Genomic DNA, 27,662 nt, shown 5'->3' with positions numbered 1-27,662 from the left:
TATAATTTTGGTATGATGTCCGGATTTAAAATTATGAGGTTTGAATTGAATAGCAAGCAGTATGAATTTAATATAATGAGGTATGTGTTTAATATAACTAGGGTTAGCGTTTGATATGATGAGGTTAGAGTGTGATATAAGGAGGTCATCATATCCAGACCAACAATATGGAAAAATATCTGCAATGTAGTGTGCGGCCACCAGAGGCCGCCAGGTGGCTGACAGTATGGCTAACGGACAACGCATAGAAACTTTATTCTATAGAAACACCGATTGTAGCTCTGCTCCATCAGACGCTATGAGGAGTGTGTGCGGAGGCATGTTTTCATAAAGAGCCTGAAACGAGGTGGAGCAGTCCACTACGTTGGCGTCATCCAGACTCTGTCTTATCAGACATGTCGACCCACACACTCGAGATATTTCAGATCCACTTCCCAACACCAGTCCTAGAGGCCCCGTCCACCACTCAGTAGGAAACACAAACAGAACGGTTCAGCTCCTCGTCCAACTAGTGTCAGACCCGCTGTCCTCCTTTCCTGTCTGTCTGTCTGTCCTCTCTGTCGTCCTCTCTGTCCACCTGCCGTCCTCCTCTCCTGTCTGTCTGTCTGTCTGTCCTCCTGTCTGTCTGTCCTCGTCCCTGTCCTCCTTCCTATCCTCAACTCTGTCCTCCTCTCCTGTCTGTCTGTCCTCCTGTCTGTCTGTCATCCTGTCTTTCCTCGTTTTTGGAGCCCACCATACGCGCGCTCTCTGGGGCCCTCGGACATCCGGAAGCAGAGCGCGCGGCGCGCCCCGGAGCGCGTCAGTAGGAGGTCGGTCGGTGACACCGGGCGGTTGTACCGAGAGGTTGTACAGGAGAAACGAACAGGTTTGACGAGATCGGCTTTTTTCTTTACTTGGTCAAAGTTCCTGCGCACGGGACCTGAGGATGGAATAGAGCCGGTAGGACCAGTTTACTGTAAATCTTTAGGGTTATTATCATCTAATGATGGTGGCGGACAACTTCCAGACCATTACATAACATCTGCGCTGTGTTTTGGGTTTGGTTGAACTCGTCAGTAAGGGTCCTTTACTTAGGCACCACTTAGGCTGCTACTATTCTCCGTTACTGATCCGACAGCAATAGATTGTTTATCGTTCTTCCGATTGATGAACTTACTGTAGTACAGTAAGAGTCGCTTTGGATAAAAGCGACTCCTAAATGTAAATGTAATGCAAATGTGCTGTGACGCCGCATATGAAACAAGGTCGGGTTTTTTAAATTGTTCTATGGGTAACCTGAACGTAGACCCGGTCTAGGATCAGCCTAAAGTAGCATCATCTGCTGCTGGTGGTCCTCATTGAGGAGACGTTTGATTGGTTTAGAGATCTGACGGTAATTGGCTCCCGTCTCGCTCCGCCGCCCGGGGTTTCGCCAACGCCCTGCACGCGGACCCAGGACGGCTCGGTCCAGATGAGACCAGTCCTGTGTGGACCCTCTAGTCCGGACTGTAGCATTCCCTGTTAGAGTCTCTTTGGTCCGGGTCCTGTAGAGTCTCCCTGGTCCTGTTAGAGTCTCCCTGGTCCGGTTAGAGTCTCCCTGGTCCTGTTAGTCTCCCTGGTCCTGTAGAGTCTCCCTGGTCCGGTTAGAGTCTCCCTGGTCCTGTTAGTCTCCCTGGTCATGTTAGAGTCTCCCTGGTCCTGTTAGTCTCCCTGGTCCTGTAGAGTCTCCCTGGTCCTGTAGAGTCTCCCTGGTCCTGTTAGTCTCCCTGGTCCTGTTAGTCTCCCTGGTCCTGTTAGTCTCTCTGGTCCTGTTAGTCTCCCTGGTCCTGTTAGTCTCCCTGGTCCTGTTAGTCTCCTGGTCCTGTTAGTCTCCCTGGTCCTGTTAGTCTCTCTGGTCCTGTTAGTCTCTCTGGTCCTGTTAGTCCCTGGTCCTGTTAGTCTCCCTGGTCCTGTTAGTCTCTCTGGTCCTGTTAGTCTCCCTGGTCCTGTTAGTCTCCCTGGTCCTGTTAGTCTCCCTGGTCCTGTAGTCTCTCTGGTCCTGTTAGTCTCTCTGGTCCTGTAGAGTCTCCCTGGTCCTGTTAGTCTCCCTGGTCCTGTTAGTCTCCCTGGTCCTGTAGAGTCTCCCTGGTCCTGTTAGTCTCCCTATGCTAGGATGGTCGACTCACCACAGAGATGTGTTTTTTATATCAATTCAATTGACACTCATGCATGGAGATATTTAAATGCTATCAGTGTTTTGCAGCTTTAAATGGCGATCACTATAACCTATTCCTTACAGTGCTGGTTCTGGACACGGCCTCTACAGTTGGTTCTTTTGGCCTAGTCCACCATAGGGACTAAAGGCTTAGTTATGGTTCCACGTCTACGCAACGCAAGGGGGTTACGGACCCGTTACGTCCTTGCGGACCCTCCTTGCATCCAACGCAAGGGCCTGACGTGAGCCTCCAAAGAAATGTATCCTTGCGTCGAGGCGACGCAGCAGCGAGGGCTGTGATTGGTCCGCTCACTAAATCCCGACGCAGAACCAAAACAGGTTCACGACTGCGTCCAAGCATCTGCGTGGTCCTTTGCGTTGCGTCAACGTGGAACCATAACGGAGCATTTAGTGGCAGTTGCCCACACATGAGCCATCTCCATATTGTTCTGTTGTATTGAGGTGGTCAGAGGTCCGGGTGGTCAGAGGTCCGGGTGGTCAGAGGTCCGGGTGGTCAGAGGTCCGGGTGGCCGTCTGTACGCCGTCACCCTGTCCCACTGTCCCCGATGAAGCACATTCAAATGAGGAAATGAGTCTATTTCGGGTTATTGATAAGAAGTTCATGGTCTTGACGTGTGACAGATAAACTGAAGTGTATTATATTTGAAGTTGGAGGGTCATATCTAGAACATAAAGGTACATCCTAGCGGCTGTCAAACAGCTCACGGTAAAATGCTATAGGTTGTCTACTTGATTGACTGCAGTACCTTTTAGGAGCTAGCTTTTTAACAGTTATTGTTACTGACTATTTTGGAAATCAATACATTGATGCCATATTACGTTTTATTGTTGTTGTTTGCTGTTTAACAATCCTCATAATAGTGGAATTCAGTGCATAGGAAGGACTCGGCCGCCTGCCCTGACATCCTAAATGAACAACAAGAAGACACAAAGCAGAGTTCATCTCAGCCTCTCCCAGTCCGCGTTCATTATTCGACATCATTTAGCCATTAGCACCATTCATTAGCCTCCCGGCAGTGAGTGCCTCTTATGTGGTCTCTCTACAGGCAGGAAACAACTAAACGCTCCAGGCAACACCCATATTCTCCACATCCTGTCACTCAGGGAGACACAAGCTGTTCAGATGCAAAACACAACAATAATCATATAGATGCCATTAACATTTTATTACCAGATGGTGCTTCGCTTCATAAGTGGATGATGGATGTTCACAAAATGAATGCCACACGTTGGACATACATTAGTTATTAGCGTGTCTGGTTCTATGAGGAGCAGTCCTCACCACCATCCACCCCTGCCAACGTACATCTCAGAAAACTAGAAAACCCAACTTGAGTTAGCTCATTAAAATATCTTTACCATAAAACACAACTCAGTTAACATCTGTTAAACCATACAGTTGTTTGAAAATAGCAATAAAATAGTACTTCAACTACAATAAAGCATCCATCATTGAAAAGTCAATGATGAAAAGTACATTTTAGTGCTTACCACTATAGTGCTAACCACTTCAGTGCTAACCACTGTAATGCTAACAACTGTAGTGCTAACCAATGTAGCGCTAACCACTGTAATGCTAACCACTGTAGCGCTAACCACTGTAATGCTAACAACTGTAGTGCTAACCAATGTAGCGCTAACCACTGTAATGCTAACCACTGTAGCGCTAACCACTGTAATAATAACAACTGTAGTGCTAACCAATGTAGCGCTAACCACTGTAATGCTAACCACTGTAGCGCTAACCACTTCGGGGCTAACTACTATGGGGCTAACCACTGTAGTGCTAACCAGTGTAGTGCTAACCACTGTAATGCTAACCACTGTAATGCTAACCACTGTAGTGCTAACCACTGTAGCACTAACCACTTCAGTGCTAACTACTATGGTGCTAACCAGTGTAGTGCTGACCACTGTAGCGCTAACCACTTCAGTGCTAACTACTATGGTGCTAACCAGTGCAGTGCTAACCACTGTGGTGCTAACCACTGTAATGCTAACCACTGTAGTGCTAACCAGTGTAGTGCTAACCAGTGTAGTGCTAACCACTGTAGTGCTAACCACTGTAGTGCCAACCACTGTAGCGCTAACCACTTCAGTGCTAACTACTATGGTGCTAACCAGTGTAGTGCTAACCACTGTAGTGCTAACCAATGTAGCGTTAACCACTTCAGTGCTAACTACTATGGTGCTAACCAGTGTAGTGCTAACCACTATGGTGCTAACCACTTTGGTGCTAACCACTGTAGTGCTAACCACTGTAATGCTAACCAGTGTAGTGCTAACCAGTTTAGTGCTATCCACTGTAGTGCTGACCACTGTGGTGCTAACCACTGTGGTGCTAACCACTGCAGTGCTAACCAGTGCAGTGCTGACCAGTGCAGTGCTGACCACTGTAATGCTAACCACTGTAATGCTAACCAGTGTAGTGCTGACCACTGTCGTGCCAACCAGTGTAATGCTAACCAGTGTAGTGCTAACCACTGTAATGCTAACCAGTGTAGTGCTAACCACTGTAATGCTAACCAGTGTAGTGCTAACCACTGTAATGCTAACCACTGTAATGCTAACCAGTGTAATGCTAACCAGTGTAGTGCTAACCACTGTAGTGCTAAACTGTACAGTACACTGTACTGTACTGTACTGTATTGTATTGTAATCTACTGTATTGCAATGTACACTACACTATAACTTACTGTAATGTACAAAGTACTGTATTGTCATGTATTGTACACTGTACTGTATATTGTAATGAGCTGTACACTGTACTGTATTGTTATATACTGCAATATACTGTATTGTAATGTACTGTACACTGTACGGTACACTGTACCGTACTGTCATGTACATTGTACTGTACATTGTACTATACTGTATTGCATTCTATTCTATTGTATTGTGTTGAAATGTACTGTACTACACTGTAGTCGGTCAGTCTTGCAGTCATCAAACCCAAGTCCAACAGTGCATGCATTGTTGAGCATTTCTGATTGATTTGTTGTCCTTACAGGGAACAATATGGAAGTATTCTATTACATCACTGCACTCAAATCACTCCAATCAGGTGTTGGCTATGAGTGGTGTGGACAGTTGTGTGTGGAAAACGTTCTGCATATTTAATGTAGCATTACTCTGTCCGATCGGAGGAGCTCGGCACTTCTTTATCAAAGACATATCATCTGTCCTGGAGTTCCTGCCGGTCAGTCTGAGACTGGGAGGGGGGTAAGGCTGAGGTCTTAAAGGAGATAACCCTGAACCGACAGACCTTGAGCCCTGAAACCCGGACATGTTCTCTGTTCCCGCAGTGAGGACCATGCCGCTGGCCCGCTCTGGGTGAGGAGAAGATGGAGGAGCTGCTCGTGCCTCCGGGACCGGACAGTTTCCGTGCGTTCCGCTCCGAGTCTCTTCAAGCCATCGAGCGGCGGATCGCCGAAGTGAGCAAGAAGAAGCCGAAGGGCGAGAAGAGGCGGCGAGTGGAGGAGGATGGGCCCAAACCCAGCAGTGACCTGGAGGCGGACAGCTGCCTGCCCATCATCTACGGGGACATCCCCAAAGGCTTGGTGTCCACGCCCCTGGAGGACATGGACCCCTACTACCGCAACAAGAAGGTCTCTGAGGCTCCTATGATGCTGGCCTGAGGGGTCCCAGGCACTGAGGGGTCCCAGTCACTGAGGGGTCCCAGGCACTAGAGGGGTCTCAGTCACTGAGGGGTCTCAGTCACTGAGGGGTCCCAGTCACTGAGGGGTCCCCGTCACTAGAGGGGTCCCAGTGACTGAGGGGTCCCAGTGACTGAGGGGTCTCAGTCACTGAGGGGTCCCAGTCACTGAGGGGTCCCCGTCACTAGAGGGGTCCCAGTGACTGAGGGGTCCCAGTGACTGAGGGGTCCCAGTCACTGAGGGGTCCCCGTCACTAGAGGGGTCCCAGTGACTGAGGGGTCCCAGGCACTGAGGGGTCCCAGTCACTAGAAGGGTCCCAGTGACTGAGGGGTCCCAGTGACTGAGGGGTCCCAGTCACTGAGGGTTCCCAGGCACTGAGGGTTCCCAGGCACTGAGGGGTCCCCCTCAGTGATGGGGACCCCTCAGTCACTGAGGGGTCCCAGTGACTGAGGGGTCCCAGTGACTGAGGGGTCCCAGGCACTGAGGGGTCCCAGTCACTAGAGGGGTCCCAGTGACTGAGGGGTCCCAGTGACTGAGGGGTCCCAGTCACTGAGGGGTCCCAGTGACTGAGGGGTCCCCCTCAGTGACGGGGACCCCTCAGTCACTGGGACCCCTCAGTGCCTGGGACCCCTCAGTCACTGAGGGGTCCCAGGCACTGAGGGGTCTCAGTGACTGAGGGGTCCCAGTCACTGAGACCTCATGTTTCAGGAGGATCCCATTGGGCGCTCCTCTGTTCAGTCATCGTATTAGATAAAGGGTTGTGATGGTCTGAAGGTGAGGGGGGCCGGATGTGTCTAATGTCTGGAGGTTTATGTTCTTATATCTGAGACCTGGGAGGAGCACAGTCTCTTATGTGTGACACCTTTTCTATGAATACAATTCCTACAGAAAATGCATGAGGGTTGAGAAATAGCTTGGCTGGACCTGATTGGATCCTAGGTCTCTGACCCATGTTCTCTACTCGTCTCTCTCTCTCTCTCTCTTGTTGTCTGCCTGGTTCACCCTCTCTCGCCCACCCCCCAGACCTTCATCGTGTTGAACCGAGGGAAGGTGATCTTCCGCTTCAATGCTACGTCCTCCCTCTACCTGCTGAGCCCCTTCAACCTGCTCCGGAGGATATCCATCAAGATCCTGGTCCACTCATATCCTTTACCAACGACATCACATCCTCTATTATCAATGTCTTCAAATACTGAGAGCCTGAGAGCTGCCCTGAACCCTGAACTCTGACCCCTGACAGCTACGCTTCACACCAACCACACGGTCCAATCCATCCATGTCTTATCTTCTGGAAATCATAATAATAATAATGATGATAAATCATCAAAGTATTACGATCAGGTGCATTGTCCACTTCAACATCGGAGTGAATGGACAAGGCTGGTGATGTGTCTTATAAGGGTTTGGTTTCCTTGACGACCGACTCCACATTGTTTACCAGGTTGATCATGTTGACCATCATCACAAACTGTGGCTTCATGACCCAGAACAAGCCCTCTGACTGGGCCAAGTACATGGAGTAAGTTCTGAGGAGGTCATTGTGGTGGTCATGATCCCAGTAGGAGAAGGAGGTCTTAGTGTATTGTGTTCTCCTCAACAGGTACACATTTACTGGCATCTATACGTTTGAATCCCTGGTGAAGATCTTCGCTCGAGGCTTCTGTGTCGGGGAGTTCACCTTCCTCAGGGACCCCTGGAACTGGCTGGACTTCAGCGTGATCACCATGGCGTGAGTGCTCGGCTCCGAGGCTCTTCCTGTTTCCACACTTGGCTCCCCCACTCTAAGAATTGTCAGTTGGTTCTTAAACAACCAATTATACATTTTGTATTCATCTCATTTTTCATTGCACTACTGCATCACACTCATTTCGTGTAGTGCTGTGGTCCCTTATTAATTATGAGTTTCCCTGCAGGTATGTTACTGAGTTTGTAAACCTAGGCAGTGTGTCAGCTCTTCGCACATTCAGAGTGCTGAGAACTTTAAAAACTATTTCAGTTATCCCAGGTAAGCAGGTGTAGCGTCCTAGCACTAGCACGTGTAGCCTCTTAGCACTAGCATCTTAGTACTTAGCCCCACCCCCCACATGATGCGCCCTCCCCGCCTCCATAGCTCCTGTAACTGTTTGTTGCCTTGCTGTTTGTACCGTGTGTGACACCTAACACCCCTCACTTATTACAGATATGTCACAGCTTTTGTGGAACTGGGCAACTTATCAGCCCTCAGAACATTCAGAGTGCTCCGAGCTCTAAAAACTATCTCAGTCATCCCAGGTGAGAATCCTCCTGGCCCCGTCTATCAGACTAGCAGCTTCAGTCCACCCAAGCACTACACTTAAGACGGAGCGAGGAAACATCCTTTCCTTGTTTAAACCCCCCCAAGAACCAGCGGGGGGCGTTCTTTAGACACTGTGTGGCCGTCTTGTGTCCGCTTCCTCCTGCCTTCTGTTTTTTGGTTTGTTGGTCCCATCGTGTGTTTTTGTTGGTCCTGGTGTGGTTGTGGTGGTTCCTGTGAGTTAATGCACAAGACATGTTTGGGGTCCCCCCCCCCCCCACTAGATGCATGCCTGCTGCTGCATGCTCTTCCTCTGTGGTTTGTTGTCAGCTGTCCTCTGAACTCTGATCCCTTGTATCGGTCAGGGCTGAAGACCATCGTGGGCGCCCTGCTGCAGTCGGTGAAGAAGCTGTCAGACGTCATGATCCTCACGGTCTTCTGCCTGAGTGTGTTCGCCCTCATAGGGTTACAGCTCTTCATGGGACACTTGAAACAGAAGTGCATATTGATACCGGACAACGCCACCGTCCAAAGCGAGACCTTTAACTGGACCGAGTACCATCTGAACGAATGTGAGCACCTCTTTTGAGACATTTCAGCTTTGAGGAATCAGTTCGCAAATCAGCTTTGCAACATTTTCAGTTCCCACTGAAACACATAATGTTACCCAGTGAAACACAGCACGATACCCAGTGAAACACCGTTTGTTACCCAGTGAAACACACCATGATGCCCAGGGAAACAGACCATGATACCCAGTGAAACACAGTTTGTTACCCAGGGAAACAGACCATGATACCCAGTGAAACACAGTTTGTTACCCAGTATACCACAGTATTTTAACTGACTTTCATTGATGTCCCCAAAGCGCATTATTACTTCCTCCCCGACGCTAAGGACCCTCTTCTCTGTGGAAACGGCTCGTCGGTCGGGTACGTTACAGCTCACACTACATATATATTTATATCTATGTGCAGTATGAATACTGGCAGTCTGTTGGTTTGGTGTTTGTACCCTTCCAAGCTGTGCATTGCATGAATATATGATGGCTTGGGAGAGTGTGAATGACTCCCAGGTCTCTTCTTGTTCTAGGCATTGCCCCGAAGGCTTTGTGTGCATCCGATTCGGCAGGAACCCAAACTATGGCTACACCAGCTTTGACTCCTTCGCCTGGGCCTTCCTGTCTCTGTTCAGACTAATGACTCAGGACTACTGGGAGCTGCTCTACCAGCAGGTGGGCTCCACACCCACGAGCCAGGACAGTGCTATTACTGTTCTACAGAAGGGTTCAAGCCAGGACAGTACTATTACTATTCTACAGAAGGGTTCAAGCTGCTTCTGGAACATGGATAAGGATTCAAATAGATGAACTCAACTTTATCACTTCAAAGTTAATCTAAAAGAGACCTTTGCTCATCTATTGCCTGTTAAGCATTTTCTTCTGACCTCTCTCTATGGAAATGGTCACCTGACGCCAGGCAGGTGGTTTTACGCCTGCTGCTTCTGTAGATATATGTAAAGGTAGAGTTCCCTATGCACGGGACGGACTGAAAGAGAAAAGGACTGTATACCTACTCTCCACAATACTACGTGTTCAAACAGGCCTGCACACAAAATGCAGGTGCAGGCGAAGGGATGAGCTGTGGTTAGGCGAAGCAAACAGAAGATGAATGCTTTCTCCAAACTCTAGCCTCAGATGCAGAGGAGCTTGGTGTTGAAAGCAAACAGTTCATAAAGCTCTAACTTGATTGTATGGATTCTATTGATCCACTTTCTAAAGCCCTGCTCTTGTTTCCACCTTTCTCTGGCAGTAATAGACAAACTAGCCCAGGCCTATATTTTAAATGTATGTATGAATCGTACTGATATGCATATGTAGTTTGTATACACAGATACCCAATAAATTGGCATGTTACCAATACAGAGGGATTTACAAACACAATCTATACCGTTTTAGTACACAAGCTAACCAGTTACTATTACAAACCCTTCAAATCCCTCCTTTAAAGAGTTTCTCATGCTTCCTAGACACTCCGGACAGCTGGGAAACCCTACATGATCTTTTTTGTCCTGGTCATATTCCTGGGCTCCTTCTACCTCATCAACCTGATCCTGGCTGTGGTAGCCATGGCCTACGATGAGCAGAACCAGGCCACCATCCAAGAGGCTCTGGAGAAAGAGGAGAAGTACCAGGCTATGCTAGAACAGATAAGAAAGAAGGAAGAAGATGCTCAGGTAACCCACGTCACCAAGATCCATCCTGTATCACTGTGACCTTATCACACACTTCTCAGCCGTGTTCCGCCTCCAGCCATGTTCCATGTTCCATGTTCCATGTTCCATGTTCCATTCTGCGGCCGTGGAAGACAGTCATGCTTTAGAAATGTGTTTTGAGGATTAACCTCTGTGTTCTTCTTTTTCTTCTTTTTCTTCTTCTTCTTCTTCTTCTTCTTCTTCTTCTTCTTCTTCTTCTTCTTCTTCTTCTTCTTCTTCTTCTTCTTCTTCTTCAATGTTCTTCCCTGGTTGTTATTGCTCTGGATCATTCTTCGTTTCTTTAACCTCCTTGTTTTATTCTGCTTAGTACTTCTTGGCTCCTTACTATGTTCTGCCTTTCTAATACCTCTTCTTTCTTCTCCTCATGCTCTGCTTGTGGCTCCTGGTCTCCAGACAGCAGCGGGGGGTGGTGCGGGGGAGACGGGTGAGGCAGGGGACAGAGGGGGAGTCACGGAGAGCTCCTCCAACGCCTCTAAACTCAGCTCCAAAAGTGCCAAGGAGAGACGCAACAGACGCAAGAAGAGGAAGGAAGACGACGGTAGAGAAACGCTACCCAGATCAGCGTCAGAAGACAGTATGAAGAAGATCCGCTTCCAGCTATCCAAGGATCCCGACCTTCACATCTACGACTTGAACTGCTCATCTGCCCCTCAGGTTCGGTACCATTCGTAACGTATTCATTCTTCAGCACAGCAGGGTAACGGACAGCTGTGGGCTTTAGTCATTAAGGCTGTGATAGAGAAATACCTTCAGGGACTTGGTGGTGGGAACGCCATCTAGGACGTTGTCTCAGACCTAATCCATGCCTCTGGGACACCAAATGGTCCAACACAATGTTTGGTTTGCTATTCTGAAACTAAGGCCCCCGTCCACACTAACCCGGGTTTCTACAAACGCATCAATATTTATCCGTTTAGCCCCTCTGTCCACATTAAAACGGCGAATTCCGACACTGAAAATTATGCTTTTCCAAAATGATCGCTGAGGTGGATGAATGTCAAAACACTGGGTTCGCGTTCTAGTGTGTTCAGGGTCGACGAAGGCTTTCAGATACGATGGCGTACGGTTGCCAGGAAAAAAACGCAAAGACGCCAGTTGAAATCGTACTTGGGGCGGCGTTTCTAAAAAAAACACCAACTCCCCTTTGTACTTTTGGTTTGAGACATATATTTGCTTGTGAGTGAACTGATTAGCCTGCTGATCAACTGCAACAATCAGCTGATCAACTGCAAATATCAGCTGATCGCTCGCCTGTAATCTAAACAGAGAGGCGTGGCGGGAGACGCGTAACCATAACAACAACGGTTTATCAAAATCATTTCAGTGTGGAACGTGGATACAAAACATTCGGTAAACGATAGGAAAACGATAGTGTGGACGGAGATCGTTTTCATTGCGAATGTGCATTTTTATATTTACCTGGGTTAGTGTGGACAGGGCCTAAAACTGATCAAAACAATGGCATGTACTCTATGACCTTGTTGAATTTCACGGTTTTCCATATCGTCTGTATTATTGTATTTATGGCATTGTCATTATCATCATCTTCATCTTCATCTTCGTCACGGTATTCTTTTTTTACTTTAGCTTTTGTGGTCCTTTTTCATCAGCTCACATGACCTCACATGATTTTTCATCATAATGATGACCTTCATCATCATTACATGTGCTGTCCATCACCAACTCCCCCGTGAATTCTTTTTCTGCATACAAAGCTCCATGCTCTTCCTCTCACCCTGTCATCACAACCCTCTTGGTCATCATCATCATCATCATCACCAGCCATCTTGTCAGAAGACCAACCCGCCGTGGCTCCTCTTGTCCGTCTGTCGTCCCCATGCAGCCGTACTCAGGGTGTTTCTTTCTTCCAGTCCTTCCAGTCCTTCCAGTCCTTCCCGGGCTCCCGGGGCTCCCGGGGCTCCCGGGGCAGTAGGGCCAGCCTTTTCAGTGTCAGGAGCCCCTCCCCGGACCTCGTCTCCCACAATGAGTTTGCGGACGACGAGAACAGCATTTTCGACGACAACTGTAGTTGGAAGGGCTCCCTGTTCAGCCCCCCGGCCGGCGAGAGGCAGGGCAGCGCTGGCAGTCAGAGGAGCTTCTTCTCCCACGGTCTGTTCCCCCGTGCTGGGATGAAGCACAGCTCAGTAGACCGCAGCGGGGGGGTGTCCCTGGTGGGCTCTCTGCCCTCCACCCCCCTGGGCCGCCTGCTGCCTGAGTTGAGGCTAGATATGTTCAGGACCGAGGCCAACGTAAGGACCCGTGGTTCCCTGTAGTCAGCTGTGGCCGTGTGCTGTGATTATTATTTATTTTTCCCTTGATTTCCTTGGATTTTAAAGATCGTTAAAATATACGATGGGTGACCACGTTTAATTTGAGTTTGCTTTGTTGCTGTTCAAAAGCTCACATGTGCAGCTGATGCCTTTCATTCATCCTTGTTGCAGATGTAACAATATAAATATTTTTGTCTAAATCTAGGGTGACACAATGGAAACAGAATACAGGACAGGAAGACTGAATTCGTACCCAGAGTCTGTGGACTACATGGAAGGCCCAAAGGCCAGACAGCGAGCCCTCAGTGTGGCTAGTGTTCTGACCAACACCATGGACGGTAGGTGTTAAACTCACCTCAAGCACCCAGCCTGATTAAGCAGTGAAATTAACCCCTCCAGTGATATTGACTTGGTCTTCTTTCTGAAGAAGAGTCAAGGCAGTTGGCACGCTGGTACCAGTTTGCAGAAACCTACCTAATCTGGGAATGTTGTCCCGCTTGGATAAAGATGAAGACAATAGTCAGGCTGGTGGTCATGGACCCCTTTGTAGACTTGGGGATCACCATATGTATCGTAGTGAACACACTGTTCATGGCCATCGAACATCACCCCATGAGCAAGGGCTTCTCAGATATGCTCTCTGTAGGGAACCAGGTGAGTCCGGTTCCTCCAGACCATAACACGTATTACTACTCATCACCACAATGAAGTGAATTGAACACTTATTATTTGTCTTTGATTGAAGGTGTTTACTGGGATATTCACAGCTGAAATGGTGGTGAAGATCATAGCCTTGGACCCCTACTATTATTTCCAGCAGAGCTGGAATATTTTTGACAGCGTCATTGTCAGTTTGAGCTTGATGGAGCTCGGATTGGCCCAGCTTCCTGGAATGTCTGTTCTTAGGTCATTCCGATTGGTAAGAGCATCGATAGATATTTATCTCATCATATAGTAGTAGTAGTTATATTGTTTCAAATTCAATAAAAAACATCCATGGTATGACTATCAATAATTCTGCCTAATTGTTTTCCACAGCTGAGGGTATTCAAGCTGGCAAAGTCCTGGCCTACCCTCAACATGCTGATAAAAATCATTGGCAACTCCGTGGGGGCCTTGGGCAACCTCACACTGGTGTTAGCCATCATCGTCTTCATCTTCGCAGTGGTGGGCATGCAGCTCTTTGGAAAGAACTACATGGACTGCGTGTGCAAGATCAACAAGGACTGTAAGCTGCCGCGCTGGCACATGAACGACTTCTTCCACTCGTTCCTCATCGTGTTCCGCGTGCTCTGCGGCGAGTGGATCGAGACCATGTGGGACTGCATGGAGGTGGCGGGCCAGCGCATGTGCCTGGTGGTCTTCATGATGGTCATGGTGATAGGTAACCTGGTGGTACGTTCTTCATCCTCTCGTCTCTCCGGTCTGACGTTTGACCTGCCTGCGTCACGGTGTACGTGGTGCATGCAGCGTAGCCTGTGGCCATGGCTTTAGGGTATGTCTTCATCATGATTGAGTGCAGTCCAAGTGGCTGAGATGATCCTGGTCCTTGTCCTCCTGCCAGGTGCTGAACCTCTTCCTGGCTCTGCTGCTGAGCTCCTTCAGCGCAGACAATCTGGCGGGAAACGACGAGGACAGCGAGATGAACAACCTGCAGGTAGCCATCGGACGGATCCAGAACGGGGTCGCTTGCACCAAGTCCTTCCTGTGCCGCACCTTCTGCCGAATGTCCCTCCACAAGAAACGGAAGAAGAAGATGATGGGAGTGGACGGGCTCCCCAACATCAAGGACTTCCCCAACAGCAACGGGGACATCACCGGGGTGGATAAGAACGGAGACAAGTACATCGTCAACAGCATGAGCGAAGGCTCCTTCATCCACAACCCCGCCCTCACCGTGGTGGTACCCATCGCTGTGGCCGAGTCCGACTTCGAACACCTGTACACGGACGACATTAGCAGTGATTCCTTTGAGTTGGAAGACGACAAAGCGGTAAGGAGTTCTATACAAACAAGTATTAAAACACTGATCCTTTTTTTTATTGGCTGGGACTTTGCCACAGTGATTATTGATCATGGTTGTCAATAGTACTTGGACCTGTGTAGTTTCACACATCCTTCCTTCCTTATTCATGTTCTGGGGATCTGGTGCTGGTTGGGTTAGGGTTAGGGTTAGGGTTAGGGTTAGATCTGGTGCTGGTTGCTTCAGAGTCGTAACGTCCGAAGCACTTAGCCCCCTTGATCCAATAAGGTCATGTGATCGCAGTCCTTCCCTGGAGAGCCCACAGACGGCGTCCTGTTAATGGCCTCCGGCTCAGATCACATTACTAATCCTTCAGGTCTGAGTGCTGCGGCATCCATCTTTCTGAGGTGTGTGTGCGTGTGCGTGTGTGTGCGTGTGCGTGTGTGTGTGTGTGTGTGTGTGCGTGTATGTGTTTGTGTGTGGCTGTGGTGTGTGTTTGTGGGTGTTTGTGTTGGTGGGTTCTGTGTGACACACAGTTCATAGTATTTGCCTACGTCAGGTGCGCGTTCATTTAGCTGAAACTTTCCTACAACATCTATGTAGTCAAAGAGATTCTGATTTTCGATATTCCATTTAATGCTGATTTTTCATGAATTACATAACACTTAGAAGATACAGAGTAAGAACCCATTACTGTATATCACACCAGCATAGATCTACCCCACTAACATAGATCCACCCCATATTCATAATCCTGTTATAAATATTGTTTGGCGGTGAAAACAAAGCGCCCAGAAGCCTTAAGCATAGCGCAGTAAGCCCAGAAGCCATTAGCGTGTACTGTGCAATGGCGAGTGCAATGGCGTGGCTCCCAGGGGAGCCACGCCCAGGAGGAGAACAACAACCAGGAGGGATGTTGGAACGGATGGTTCTGATGGGTTCTGGAGGATCCTGGAGGGTTCTGAAGGGTTCTGGAGGGTCCTGGAGGGTCCTGGAGGGTCCTGGAGAGTTCTGGAGGGTCCTGGAGGGTCCTGGGGGGTCCTGGAGGGTCCTGGAGGGTCCTGGAGGGTCCTGGAGGGTTCTGGATGTTTCTGGAGGGTCCTGGAGGGTCCCTGGGGGTCCTGGAGGGTTCTGGAGGGTTCTGGAGGGTTCCGAGGGTCCTGGAGGGTCCTGGAGGGTCCTGGGGGGTCCTGGGGGGTCCTGGAGGGTCCTACACTTTATAGTGTAGTTATTGATATCATATCCATATAATATCAATATCGTTGGTTCAGTGACCAGAGCGTACATAATAGTAACTATACTACTAACTACTAATACTAGGTAGAGACAGAAGTACACACAGTAACCGGATGTAATACTAGGTAGAGACAGAAGTACACACAGTAACCGGATGTAATACTGGGTAGAGACAGAAGTACACACAGTAACCTGATGTAATACCAGGTATGTCATATCAGGTATGTAATACCCGGTATTTAATACCAGGTAACATACTCAGTAATAGTAGGCAAGTTAGCAATATACTTTTAAAATTCTCCAGCAAATTAGGAGCTAGTGAAGGGGTGCAAGAATTGGAGTAATGTGTTCGCACCTTTAAGTTTGCCTGGCAGCAGAATTCTGCACTATTAAAAGCCTATGTATGGACTTTGGGTGAGGCAAGTGAAGAGACTGTAATAGTCCAGGCGTGAGGAGATGAAGGAATGTTTGATGGCTCTGTGTCTGTTGATGATAAAAGGTTTCATTTTGGAAATATTCCTTTATTGATAAAAACAAGATAATGCTAGGTGTGTAATACCATGTATGTAATACCAGGTGTGTAGTATGTGTTATACCTGGTGTGTTATACCTGGTGTGTAATACCAGGTGTGTAATACTCAGTGTGTAATACCAGGTGTGTATTACTAAGTGTGTAATACCAGGTGTGTAATACTCAGTATGTAACACCAGGTGTGTAATACCAGGTATGTAGTGCTAGGTGTGTAGTACCAGTTGTGTATTACCAGGTGTGTGTTACCAGGTGTGTTTTTCCAGATGTGTTTTTCCAGGTGTGTAATACCAGTTGTGTTTTACCAGGTGTGTATTACCAGGTGTGTAATACCAGTTGTGTATTACCAGGTGTGTTTTACCAGGTGTGTATTACCAGGTGTGTTTACCAGGTGTGTTCTACCAGGTGTGTATTACCAGGTGTTTAATACCAGGTGTGTTTTATCAGGTGTGTATTACCAGGTGTGTTTACCAGGTGTGTTTTACCAGGTGTGTAACACCAGGTGTGTTTTACCAGGTGTGTGTTACCAGGTGTGTAACACCAGGTGTGTATAACCAGGTGTGTAATAACAGGTGTGTTTTACCAGGTGTGTGTTACCAGGTGTGTTTACCAGGTGTGTTTACCAGGTGTGTAGCACCAGGTGTGTAGCACCAGGTGTGTGTTACCAGGTGTGTTTACCAGGTGTGTTTTACCAGGTGTGTGTTACCAGGTGTGTAACACCAGGTGTGTAACACCAGGTGTGTATTACCAGGTGTGTAATACCAGGTGTCTTTTACCAGGTGTGTTTACCAGGTGTGTTTTACCAGGTGTGTTTACCAGGTGTGTTTTACCAGGTGTGTAATACCAGTTCTGTATTACCAGGTGTGTGTTACCAGGTGTTTATTACCAGGTGTGTAACACCAGGTGTGTAACACCAGTACAGTACAGCGATGGTTCCTCTGTTCCAGGCCTCAGACGAGGAGGAGCAGAGCTCGTCGGAGGGCAGCACGGTGGACCTTGGGGGCCCGAGGGACGGGGCCGGCTCCCTGGAGCTGGAGTTTGAGGAGGAGGAGCCCGAGGCCTGCTTCACGGATGGTGAGCGCTCCTCACCACGCCTCAGGCTGTACGGTACACCGAGAACCACCAAAGGACACTCTGGGGCGGCACTACTGCCAACGATATGAGGCCGGTAGAACGCTACCTCCCCCGTGTGGGGGGGGGGGCAGAACTCAGCTGGGGGGGGCAGGCCTCAGCGGGGGGGGGGCAGAACTCAGCTGGGGGGGGGCAGGCCTCAGCGGGTTTTCCGAGCACAGCGTGTGTTCTCCCAGTACAGCGTGTGTTCTCCTCCCAGTACAGTGTGTGTTCTCCTCCCAGTACAGCGTGTGTTCTCCTCCCAGCACAGCGTGTGTTCTCCCAGTACAGCGTGTGTTCTCCCAGTACAGCGTGTGTTCTCCCAGTACAGCGTGTGTTCTCCCACTACAGCGTGTGTTCTCCTCCCAGTACAGCGTGTGTTCTCCTCCCAGTACAGCGGGTGTTCTCCCAGTACAGCGTGTGTTCTCCCAGTACAGCGTGTGTTCTCCCAGTACAGCGTGTGTTCTCCCAGTACAGCGTGTGTTCTCCTCCCAGTACAGAGTGTGTTCTCCTCCGAGTACAGCGTGTGTTCTCCTCCCAGTACAGCGTGTGTTCTCCCAGTACAGTGTGTGTTCTCCCAGTACAGCATGTGTTCTCCCAGTACAGCGTGTGTTCTCCCAGTACAGCGTGTGTTCTCCCAGTACAGCGGGTGTTCTCCCAGTACAGCGTCCACTACAGCGTGTGTTCTCCCAGTACAGCGTGTGTTCTCCTCCCAGTACAGCGTGTGTTCTCCCAGTACAGCGTGTGTTCTCCCAGTACAGCGTGTGTTCTCCCACTACAGCGTGTGTTCTCCCAGTACAGCGTGTGTTCTCCCAGTACAGCGTGTGTTCTCCCACTACAGCGTGTGTTCTCCCAGTACAGCGTGTGTTCTCCCAGTACAGCGTGTGTTCTCCCAGTACAGCATGTGTTCTCCTCCCAGTACAGCGTGTGTTCTCCCAGTACAGCGTGTGTTCTCCTCCCAGTACAGCGTGTGTTCTCCTCCCAGTACAGCGTGTGTTCTCCCAGTACAGCGTGTGTTTCCTCCCAGGGTGCATCAGGAGGTTCCCTTGCTGCCAGGTGGCAGTGGAGTCCGGGCTCTGGAGGATGTGGTGGACGCTGAGGAAGACCTGCTTCCGCATCGTGGAGCACAACTGGTTTGAGAGCTTCATCATCTTCATGATCCTGCTGAGCAGCGGGGCGCTGGTACGTCCTCTCCTGACTGAGGCTCGGATCAGCAACACTCATAGGCACATGCAGGTCCTCTGTCGGACATGGAGGTCAAACCATGTTCCACTTCCATTGAGCGGTCTTCTCCCTGCTCCATACGTAGGGTTTATTAATGAGGCTGACACAGTAGTACCACTATACACAAGATGAGCATCAAAACCTTTATTACAACAGGTACATCACTACGACCAATCAAAACCTTTATTACAACAGGTACATCACTAGGACAAATCAAAACCTTTATAACAACAGGTACATCACTACGACCAATCAAAACCTTTATTACAACAGGTACATCACTACGACCAATCAAAACCTTTATTACAACAGGTACATCACTAGGACCAATCAAAACCTTTATAACAACAGGTACATCACTAGGACCAATCAAAACCTTTATAACAACAGGTACATCACTACGACCAATCAAAACCTTTATAACAACAGGTACATCACTAGGACCAATCAAAACCTTTATAACAACAGGTACATCACTAGGACCAATCAAAACCTTTATAACCACAGGTACATCACTACGACCAATCAAAACCTTTATAACAACAGGTACATCACTACGGCCAATCCAAACCTTTATAACAACAGGGACATGACTAGGACCAATCAAAACCTTTATAACAACAGGTACATCACTAGGACCAATCAAAACCTTTATAACAACAGGTACATCACTAGGACCAATCAAAACCTTTATTACAACAGGTACATCACTACGGCCAATCAAAACCTTTATAACAACAGGTACATCAGTAAGACCAATTTAAAACCTTAGTTACAACAGGTACATCATTAGATTAGAGGTACATCCCAGTTGTAAGTTGTTACAAAGGTGAGTGACACAGCCTCTCAGTTCATTTGAATCCCTTTGGATGGAAACATTAGTTCTGTTACCAAATATTAAGATATTATGTGAAGAGATTTTTTGCATTTATAATTGTGTTTTAATCTATTTTATCCTGCGTCCAGGCCTTTGAAGATGCCTACATTGAGCAGAAAAAAACAATCAAGGTTGTGCTGGAGTTTGCAGATAAAATCTTCACCTACATCTTCATCTTGGAGATGTTGTTGAAGTGGGTGGCGTACGGCTTCGCTAAATACTTCACCAACGCCTGGTGCTGGCTGGACTTCCTCATCGTGGACGTAAGTTAGCACCATGGTCTTACAGGACAATGAATGAAGGCTTCCAAGAACATAGTGAATAGAGCTCATTATCTTGTCTTGTCTTCAAAATATACACTCTTTTAATGATTCAGTGTTCTTTGGAGACCTTATTATACCTATTATTATTATATTCAAATTATATAAAAACTATTTTTATAGTTTTCAGGGTTAGGGTTGGTTTACAAAGTGAAAGGATTAGGGTTGGTTTACAAAGTGAAAGGATTAGGGTTGGTTAACAAAGTGAAAGGATTAGGGTTGGTTTACAAAGTGAAAGGATTAGGGTTGGTTTACAAAGTGAAAGGATTAGGGTTGGTTTACAATGTGAAAGGGTTAGGGTTGGTTTACAAAGTGAAAGGATTAGGGTTGGTTTACAAAGTGAAAGATTTATAGGGTTGCGTTTACAAAGTGAAAGGATTAGGGTGGATTATTAACAAAGTGAAAGGTATAGGGTTGGTTAACAAAGTGAAAGGATTAAGGGGCTCGAGTTACAAGGAAAGGATTCAGGCGTTGGTTTACAATGTGAAAGGGTTAGGAGTTGGTTTACAAAGTGAAAGGGATTAGGGTTGCGTTTACAAAGTGAAGGAATTAGGGTTGGTTTACAACCCAAGTGAAAGGATTCAGGGTTGGTTACAACAGTCGAAAGGATATTAGGTCTATTAGGGTTGGTTTACAATGTGAAAGGGTTAGGGTTGGTTTATACTGGGAGGGGGCCAGCAGGTATTCTGGGCATACTGGTTCCTCCTGGTTCCTCCTGGTTCTTCCTCCTGGTTCCTCCTGGTTCCTCAATGTTCCTCCTGGTTCCTCACGGTTCCTCCTGGTTCCTCCCGGCTCCTCACGGTTCCTCTGGTTCCTCATGGTTCCTCACGGTTCCTCTGGTTCCTCACGGTTCCTCAGGGTTCCTCCCGGTTCCTCAGGGTTCCTCTGGCTCCTCACGGTTCCTCACGGTTCCTCACAGTTCCTCCCGGCTCCTCACGGTTCCTCTGGTTCCTCCCGGTTCCTCACGGTTCCTCACGGTTCCTCCCAGCTCCTCACGGTTCCTCTGGTTCCTCCCGGTTCCTCACGGTTCCTCACGGTTCCTCCCGGCTCCTCACGGTTCCTCAGGGTTCCTCTGGTTCCTCAGGGTTCCTCCCGGTTCCTCACGGTTCCTCAGGGTTCCTCCCGGCTCCTCACGGTTCCTCTGGTTCCTCCCGGTTCCTCACGGTTCCTCACGGTTCCTCCCAGCTCCTCACGGTTCCTCTGGTTCCTCACAGTTCCTCCCAGCTCCTCTGGTTCCTCACAGTTCCTCCCGGTTCCTCACGGTTCCTCAGGGTTCCTCCCGGCTCCTCACGGTTCCTCTGGTTCCTCACGGTTCCTCACGGTTCCTCCCGGCTTCTCACGGTTCCTCTGGTTCCTCACAGTTCCTCCCGGCTCCTCACGGTTCCTCTGGTTCCTCTGGTTCCTCACGGTTCCTCACGGTTCCTCCCAGCTCCTCACGGTTCCTCTGGTTCCTCACAGTTCCTCCCGGCTCCTCACGGTTCCTCTGGTTCCTCTGGTTCCTCCAGGTCTCTCTGGTCAGCCTGGCAGCCAACGCCATGGGGGCCTCTGACATCGCTGCCATCAAGTCCCTGCGGACGCTGAGGGCCCTTAGGCCCCTGAGGGCCCTGTCGCGCTTCGAGGGCATGAGGGTGAGACACCTGGATCACACGCCCACACGCGCACACACACTCACACACGCACACACATACCGTCAGTATAGACCATCAGCATGTTGTGTGTTTATGCGTGTGTGTGTGTGTGCGTGCGCGGGTGCGTGCATACGTGTGTGTTTGCTTGTGTGTGTGTGTGTGTGTGTGTGTGTGTGTGCGTGTGTGTATGTGTTTGCGTGTGTGTGTGTGTGTGTGTGTGTGTGTGTGTGTGTGTGTGTGTGTGTGTGTGTGTGTGTGTGTGTGTGTGTGTGTGTGTGTGTGTGTGTGTGTGTGTGTGTGTGTGTGTTTGCTTGGGTGTGTGTGTGTGTGTGTGTGTGTGTGTGTGTGTGTGTGTGCGTGTGTGTGTGTGTGTGTGTGTGTGTGCGTGTGCGTGTGCGTGTGGCAGGTGGTGGTGAACGCCCTGCTGGGGGCCATCCCCTCCATCTTCAACGTACTGCTGGTGTGTCTGATCTTCTGGCTGATCTTCAGCATCATGGGCGTCAACATGTTCGCTGGGAGGTTCGGCCAATGCACCAACACCAGCAGCGGCCTCCCCTTCCCCATCGACGTGGTCAACAACCAGTCGCAGTGCATCAAATGCTCCAACGCCGTCTGGACATACGCTAAGATCAACTTTGACCACGTGGGAGCCGGCTACCTGGCTCTGCTGCAAGTGGTGAGGAGATATCTATAACTAGATATCTATGCATCTAGACCTAGATATCTATAACTAGATATCTATGCATCTAGATCTAGATATCTATAACTAGATATCTATGCATCTAGATCTAGATATCTATAACTAGATATCTATACATCTAGATCTAGATATCTATAACTAGATATCTATGCATCTAGATCTAGATATCTATAACTAGATATCTATGCATCTAGATCTAGATATCTATAACTAGATATCTATGCATCTAGATCTAGATATCTATAACTAGATATCTATGCATCTAGACCTAGATATCTATAACTAGATATCTATGCATCTAGATCTAGATATCTATAACTAGATATCTATGCATCTAGATCTAGATATATATAACTAGATATCTATGCATCTAGATCTAGATATCTATAACTAGATATCTATGCATCTAGATCTAGATATCTATAACTAGATATCTTTACATCTAGATCTAGATATCTATACATCAATATATATATATATCGATACATCTATAACTAGATATCTATACATCTAGATCTATACATCTATACATCTATATCTAGATATCTATACATCTAGATCTAGATATCTATAACAAGATATCTATACATCTAGATCTAGGTATCTATATATCGATATCTATACATACATCTATAACTAGATATCTATACATCTAGATCTATATATCTATACATCTAGATCTATATATCTATACATCTATAACGAGATATCTATACATCTATAACTAGATATCTATACATCTATAACTAGATATCTATACATCTAGATCTATGTATCTATACATCTAGATCTATATATCTATACATCTAGATCTATGTATCTATACATCTATAACTAGATATCTATACATCTATAACTAGATATCTATACATCTATAACTAGATATCTATACATCTAGATCTATGTATCTATACATCTAGATCTATGTATCTATACATCTAGATCTATGTATCTATACATCTAGTTCTATGTATCTATACATCTATACATCTATCGCATGGCATAGCCTACTGCAGTGTTCATTCATGCTGCTGTGTATAGCCTACTGGTGTGTACGCTTATGTTGCAGTTCCGACCTTCCATGGTACGTCAAAATAGCAACACCAACTGCACTTTCCGATAGTTCACTTAGACCAGGTATTTGTCGGTCAGTTGCACAACTGCTTCATCGATCTGTAAGATAGCACCATGTATCACGATGCATGCGTAGATGTAGAAAGACAATTGCGCTGGCTGCAAGATAGGGCCCTATATGTATATATGTAACATATGTATATATAAAGACCTATATATATAGGTATGTTTATCTATACACATATATCCAGACATGTATAAGAGTTCATGTGTTGTGGGTGACTTGACGGGCCGCTGATGGTGGCTGTGATGGCCGCGTGGCCTTGTGCCCTACAGGCGACCTTCAAAGGCTGGATGGATATCATGTATGCGGCGGTGGACTCCCGCGGGGTAAACCCTCAGCCTTCCTCCACTTCTCCACTTACATTCAAATACCTTCACTTCAATGGCCTTCATTTACTTAGAACAACCTTATTTCTATGTTTCTCTTTAACGTGACATAGATCAATTTAATACATTTAAATATGTTGTCAATGTCTAAAAAATAACAAATAAATTGTATAAATATAAGAATGGACAATGTGAAGCAATCTTAAATGGTATTTGTTCCTGCTCGGTACTCATAGCAAGATGAGCAACCCGTTTACGAGATCAACCTGAAGATGTATCTTTTCTTCGTGATCTTCATCATATTCGGAGCGTTTTTCACACTCAACCTTTTCATCGGCGTCATCATTGACAATTTCAATCAGCAAAAGAAAAAGATAAGTATCTGTCATTTTAAATCATATCTAAGATTTGATTTCAAACTATTGTCACATCTATATTTTTGAGAGATATTAAATGTTCTTTCTATTTTCAATTTTTACTTTGGGGGTCAGGACATCTTCATGACGGAGGAGCAGAAGAAATACTACAACGCCATGAAGAAGCTGGGCTCCAAGAAGCCCCAGAAGCCCATCCCAAGGCCATCGGTACGCAGACGCAGAGTCTCCTGGGTCCCGGAGGCGGCTCGTACTGATACTGCAGACGGCCGTTGGATGTTTTGTACCTCACACACAAGGAGGCGGCTCGTACTGATACTGCAGACGGCCGTCGTGTAACTGTCTCTTATCTCTTATGCTTGTCTTTCAGAACAAGCTCCAAGGATTAGTCTTTGACTTGACGACCAAGCAAGCCTTTGACATTCTGATCATGGTGCTGATCTGCCTGAACATGATCACCATGATGGTGGAGACAGAAGATCAAAGCCAACAGAAGATCGCCGTCCTCCACTGGATCAACGTGTTCTTCATCATCATCTTCGCGGCCGAGTGCGTGCTGAAGATGCTGGCGCTTCGCCACCACTACTTCACCGTGGGCTGGAACGTCTTCGACTTCATCGTGGTCGCCCTGTCCATCGTTGGTAAGTGGTGCTCTAATCAATTTGTGTTTCATTTTATATCATACATCTTATTTGTTACGTGTAATTGTCTTTATTTTCCAATAGGCATGTTCCTGTCAAAAATTATCGAGGACTATTTTGTTTCACCGACTTTGTTCCGAGTCATTCGATTGGCTCGGATTGGCCGCATCCTCCGCCTCATCAAAGGCGCCAAGGGGATCCGCACGCTGCTGTTCGCTCTGATGATGTCACTTCCAGCTCTGTTCAACATCGGCCTCCTCCTCTTCCTCGTCATGTTCATCTACGCCATCTTCGGCATGTCCAACTTCGCCTACGTCAAGAAGGAGAAGGGCATCGACGACATGTTCAACTTCGAGACGTTCGGCAACAGCATGATCTGCCTGTTCCAGATCACCACGTCGGCGGGCTGGGACATGCTCCTGGCACCGCTGCTCAACAAGGTGCCCGACTGCGACCGGCAAAAGGAGCACCCGGGCAGCGCCCAGACGGGCGACTGCGGGAACATCTTCGTGGCCGTCACCTTCTTCGTCAGCTACATCATCATCTGCTTCCTCATCGTGGTCAACATGTACATCGCCGTCATCCTGGAGAACTTCGGCGTGGCAACGGAGGAGAGCACCGAGCCGCTGAGCGAGGACGACTTCGAGGTGTTCTACGAGGTGTGGGAGCGCTTCGACCCGCAGGCCACCCAGTTCATGGAGTACAACAAGCTGTCGGACTTCGCCGACTCCCTGGACCCCCCGCTGCGCATCGCCAAGCCCAACAAGATCCAGCTGATCTCCATGGACATGCCCATGGTCAGCAGCGAGCGCATCCACTGCCTGGACATCCTGTTCGCCTTCACCAAGCGCGTGCTGGGCGAGGGCGGGGAGATGGACATGTTGAGAGGGCAGATGGAGGAACGCTTCATGGCCTCCAACCCCTCCAAGATGTCCTACGAACCAATCACGTCCACCCTTCGTCGCAAACAGGAAGAGATGTCAGCCGTGGTGATTCAGAGAGCATACCGGCAGCACTTGGAGAGCCAGACTCCCCTCAACACTCCCCCCTACCCCCTCGACCGCGGGGACCATGAGGAAACCGCCGTCATGGACAAGGAGAGAATTATTACAGATTACAAATGCAATGACGATTGCGTGATGGATAAAAATGACACAAAGCCCTCGGCTATCTCACCGATCCCACATAACAGCTCGACCGTGGAGCTGGACAAAGACAAATATGAAAAAGACAAAAGTGAAAAGGAGGTTGTGGGGAAGGATGTGGAGGCGCAGGGAAAGTAAATCATTTGTGTGATGACCTATTGTTTACATCCTCCGTAGGTGATGAGTGATCCACTGGACTTCCTTATCGAGTAAAGATCTGGACGCCAAATGGCATCTTGTAACCCAACTCACGGTCCAGAATCAGTTCTGAGTTAAGAGCAGTTCAGCTCCTGATTATAACTGCAGGCCGTGCCCATATTGGGGCATTTTTTTAAATTTGATTCCATATTAAAATATTGTGCTGCAATTCAGTGTCTGGAATAATTTTAATATCGGTTGGATTACTGAGTTGAAAAAATATTTCATTTAAAATTGTCTGGATCATTTGGTTTGTTTTGGTTTTTTTATTAAATGTGATAAATGCTTCCTTTGAGGAAGATCTTGCTTCATACAGTAAAGGTTTAAGTCTTGTTGATATACATCCAGTTTTAATGATTTAAGTATTCCAAATATTGGTAAAATCCAGAGGACAGGAAATATACACTTGCATGAACACTCTTCCATGATTATGCTTAGGTTTAGGATCAACATGGTTATTCCAAGATTCATAAGCCATCATATATCTGTCATGCTTAGATTTAAAAGCATGTTTCTCCATCATGTAAAAAAGTAAAAACTGTAATCTGTAATTGGCTTTTTTCTTTTTTTTTCATCAAAATAATTGCACATAATTTTCTATGAATGTCATTATATGGTAACTGCTGGAACATTGGGCTACTTTTGTGTTATTCCCTGAGCTCTTTCTATTTATCAAAGCGTTTAATGTCATTAAGTGGTAGCTGCTGCACATTGGGCTGATATTGTGTTAGGACCTGAGATATTTGGATTGATCAAAGCTGCATCTGTAATCGGTCACAGAAGACCGTATCTCTACACGGAGATTGAACCCTCCGAAGTACAGTTTAAATATCTATGCACCTTTTCCAATGAGACACTTCAGGTTTTTTCTCTTTTTATTTAATGCTTCAACACTTTGGACACATTTTGAAGTAGGATATTCATGTATCAGTAAAATGTATGCATTGCTTATTGTGTGTGGTATGAAATGCATATAATTAATAATCTGTTGTGTTACTGACATACAAGGATGTCATACTGATGTAACTGAGCTCCAAGTGGGCCTGAGTGTAATATACCCATGCCAATATTGATACTGTTATATGAATGAAACATGTTCAGTGGATATATCCTTGCGTTGAATAGCTGACTACTGTGTTACTTCATATTGCAATGATGTCTAAAGCATAGAAGCCAGCAAGAGCCCCAAACAAACATAACAACAAATACAAGAACAACAAGGGTTTTTGGGGCGATTGGACTCTGAATGTGTTTCTAAATAACACTAACACTACACTCACTATGAAGGAGATCCCTCTATATTTTTATAGTGGTTCATACGTGAAATCATCCTGTTGCATGATATCGTCCTGTTTAGGTAACGTGCTGATTCCACATTTGATTCACATGTCAAAACGTTGCATAGAATTATAGTTAATTACACATTACATTTGAAAGTTTTCATTACATTGAATTTAGGGTTATTGCTTGCCATATATCCGGTAAACGCATGCAAAATATTGCTACCATAATGATAATTTAATAATGATATAATATATAATAATATATATAATATATCACTGAAAAGCCGAAATAATAAAGATGACA

The 27,662-nt window shown here is 47.2% G+C and overlaps 1 protein-coding gene across 3 annotated transcripts; it reads left to right on the top strand.

Annotated features, from left to right (window-relative positions):
• Positions 1-483: 483 nt before the first annotated feature.
• scn1laa (sodium channel, voltage-gated, type I-like, alpha) lies at positions 484-27,662 on the top strand. Of its 3 annotated transcripts, XM_056579609.1 has the most exons (27): positions 5,327-5,416; positions 5,500-5,802; positions 6,874-6,994; positions 7,282-7,369; positions 7,451-7,579; positions 8,030-8,121; positions 8,488-8,694; positions 8,991-9,054; positions 9,215-9,356; positions 10,151-10,357; positions 10,790-11,050; positions 12,286-12,645; positions 12,872-13,004; positions 13,094-13,320; positions 13,412-13,585; positions 13,705-14,061; positions 14,231-14,659; positions 17,342-17,468; positions 18,532-18,686; positions 19,695-19,868; positions 21,431-21,553; positions 21,960-22,229; positions 23,664-23,717; positions 23,954-24,091; positions 24,197-24,301; positions 24,462-24,732; positions 24,817-27,662. In XM_056579609.1, the coding sequence occupies exons 2-27, from the start codon at positions 5,539-5,541 to the stop codon at positions 26,013-26,015; spliced, it is 5,871 nt and encodes a 1,956-aa protein (XP_056435584.1). In that variant the 5' UTR covers positions 5,327-5,416; positions 5,500-5,538; the 3' UTR covers positions 26,016-27,662. The 3 variants fall into 3 exon arrangements, with proteins under 3 accessions (XP_056435582.1, XP_056435584.1, XP_056435583.1); XM_056579607.1 differs by lacking the exons at positions 5,327-5,416; positions 8,030-8,121; positions 12,286-12,645 and adding exons at positions 484-939; positions 7,764-7,855; XM_056579608.1 differs by lacking the exons at positions 5,327-5,416; positions 5,500-5,802; positions 6,874-6,994; ... (1 more) ...; positions 8,030-8,121; positions 12,286-12,645 and having other exon boundaries at positions 7,490-7,579.

The sequence above is a fragment of the Gadus chalcogrammus genome, chromosome 20, assembly GCF_026213295.1.
Source record: "Gadus chalcogrammus isolate NIFS_2021 chromosome 20, NIFS_Gcha_1.0, whole genome shotgun sequence".
NCBI classification, from domain to species: domain Eukaryota; kingdom Metazoa; phylum Chordata; class Actinopteri; order Gadiformes; family Gadidae; genus Gadus; species Gadus chalcogrammus.
The sequence above is the reverse complement of the archived record's forward strand: the minus strand, read 5'-3'. Positions and strand labels throughout refer to the sequence as shown.

Bases quoted from the DNA above. Each gene is read 5' to 3' on its own strand.
- scn1laa (XM_056579609.1), top strand. From the start codon at position 5,539: ATGGAGGAGCTGCTCGTGCCTCCGGGACCGGACAGTTTCCGTGCGTTC. The intron at 13,321-13,411 runs GTGAGTCCGGTT...CTTTGATTGAAG, and splicing joins TGCTCTCTGTAGGGAACCAG to GTGTTTACTGGGATATTCAC. The intron at 21,554-21,959 runs GTGAGACACCTG...TGCGTGTGGCAG, and splicing joins CGCGCTTCGAGGGCATGAGG to GTGGTGGTGAACGCCCTGCT.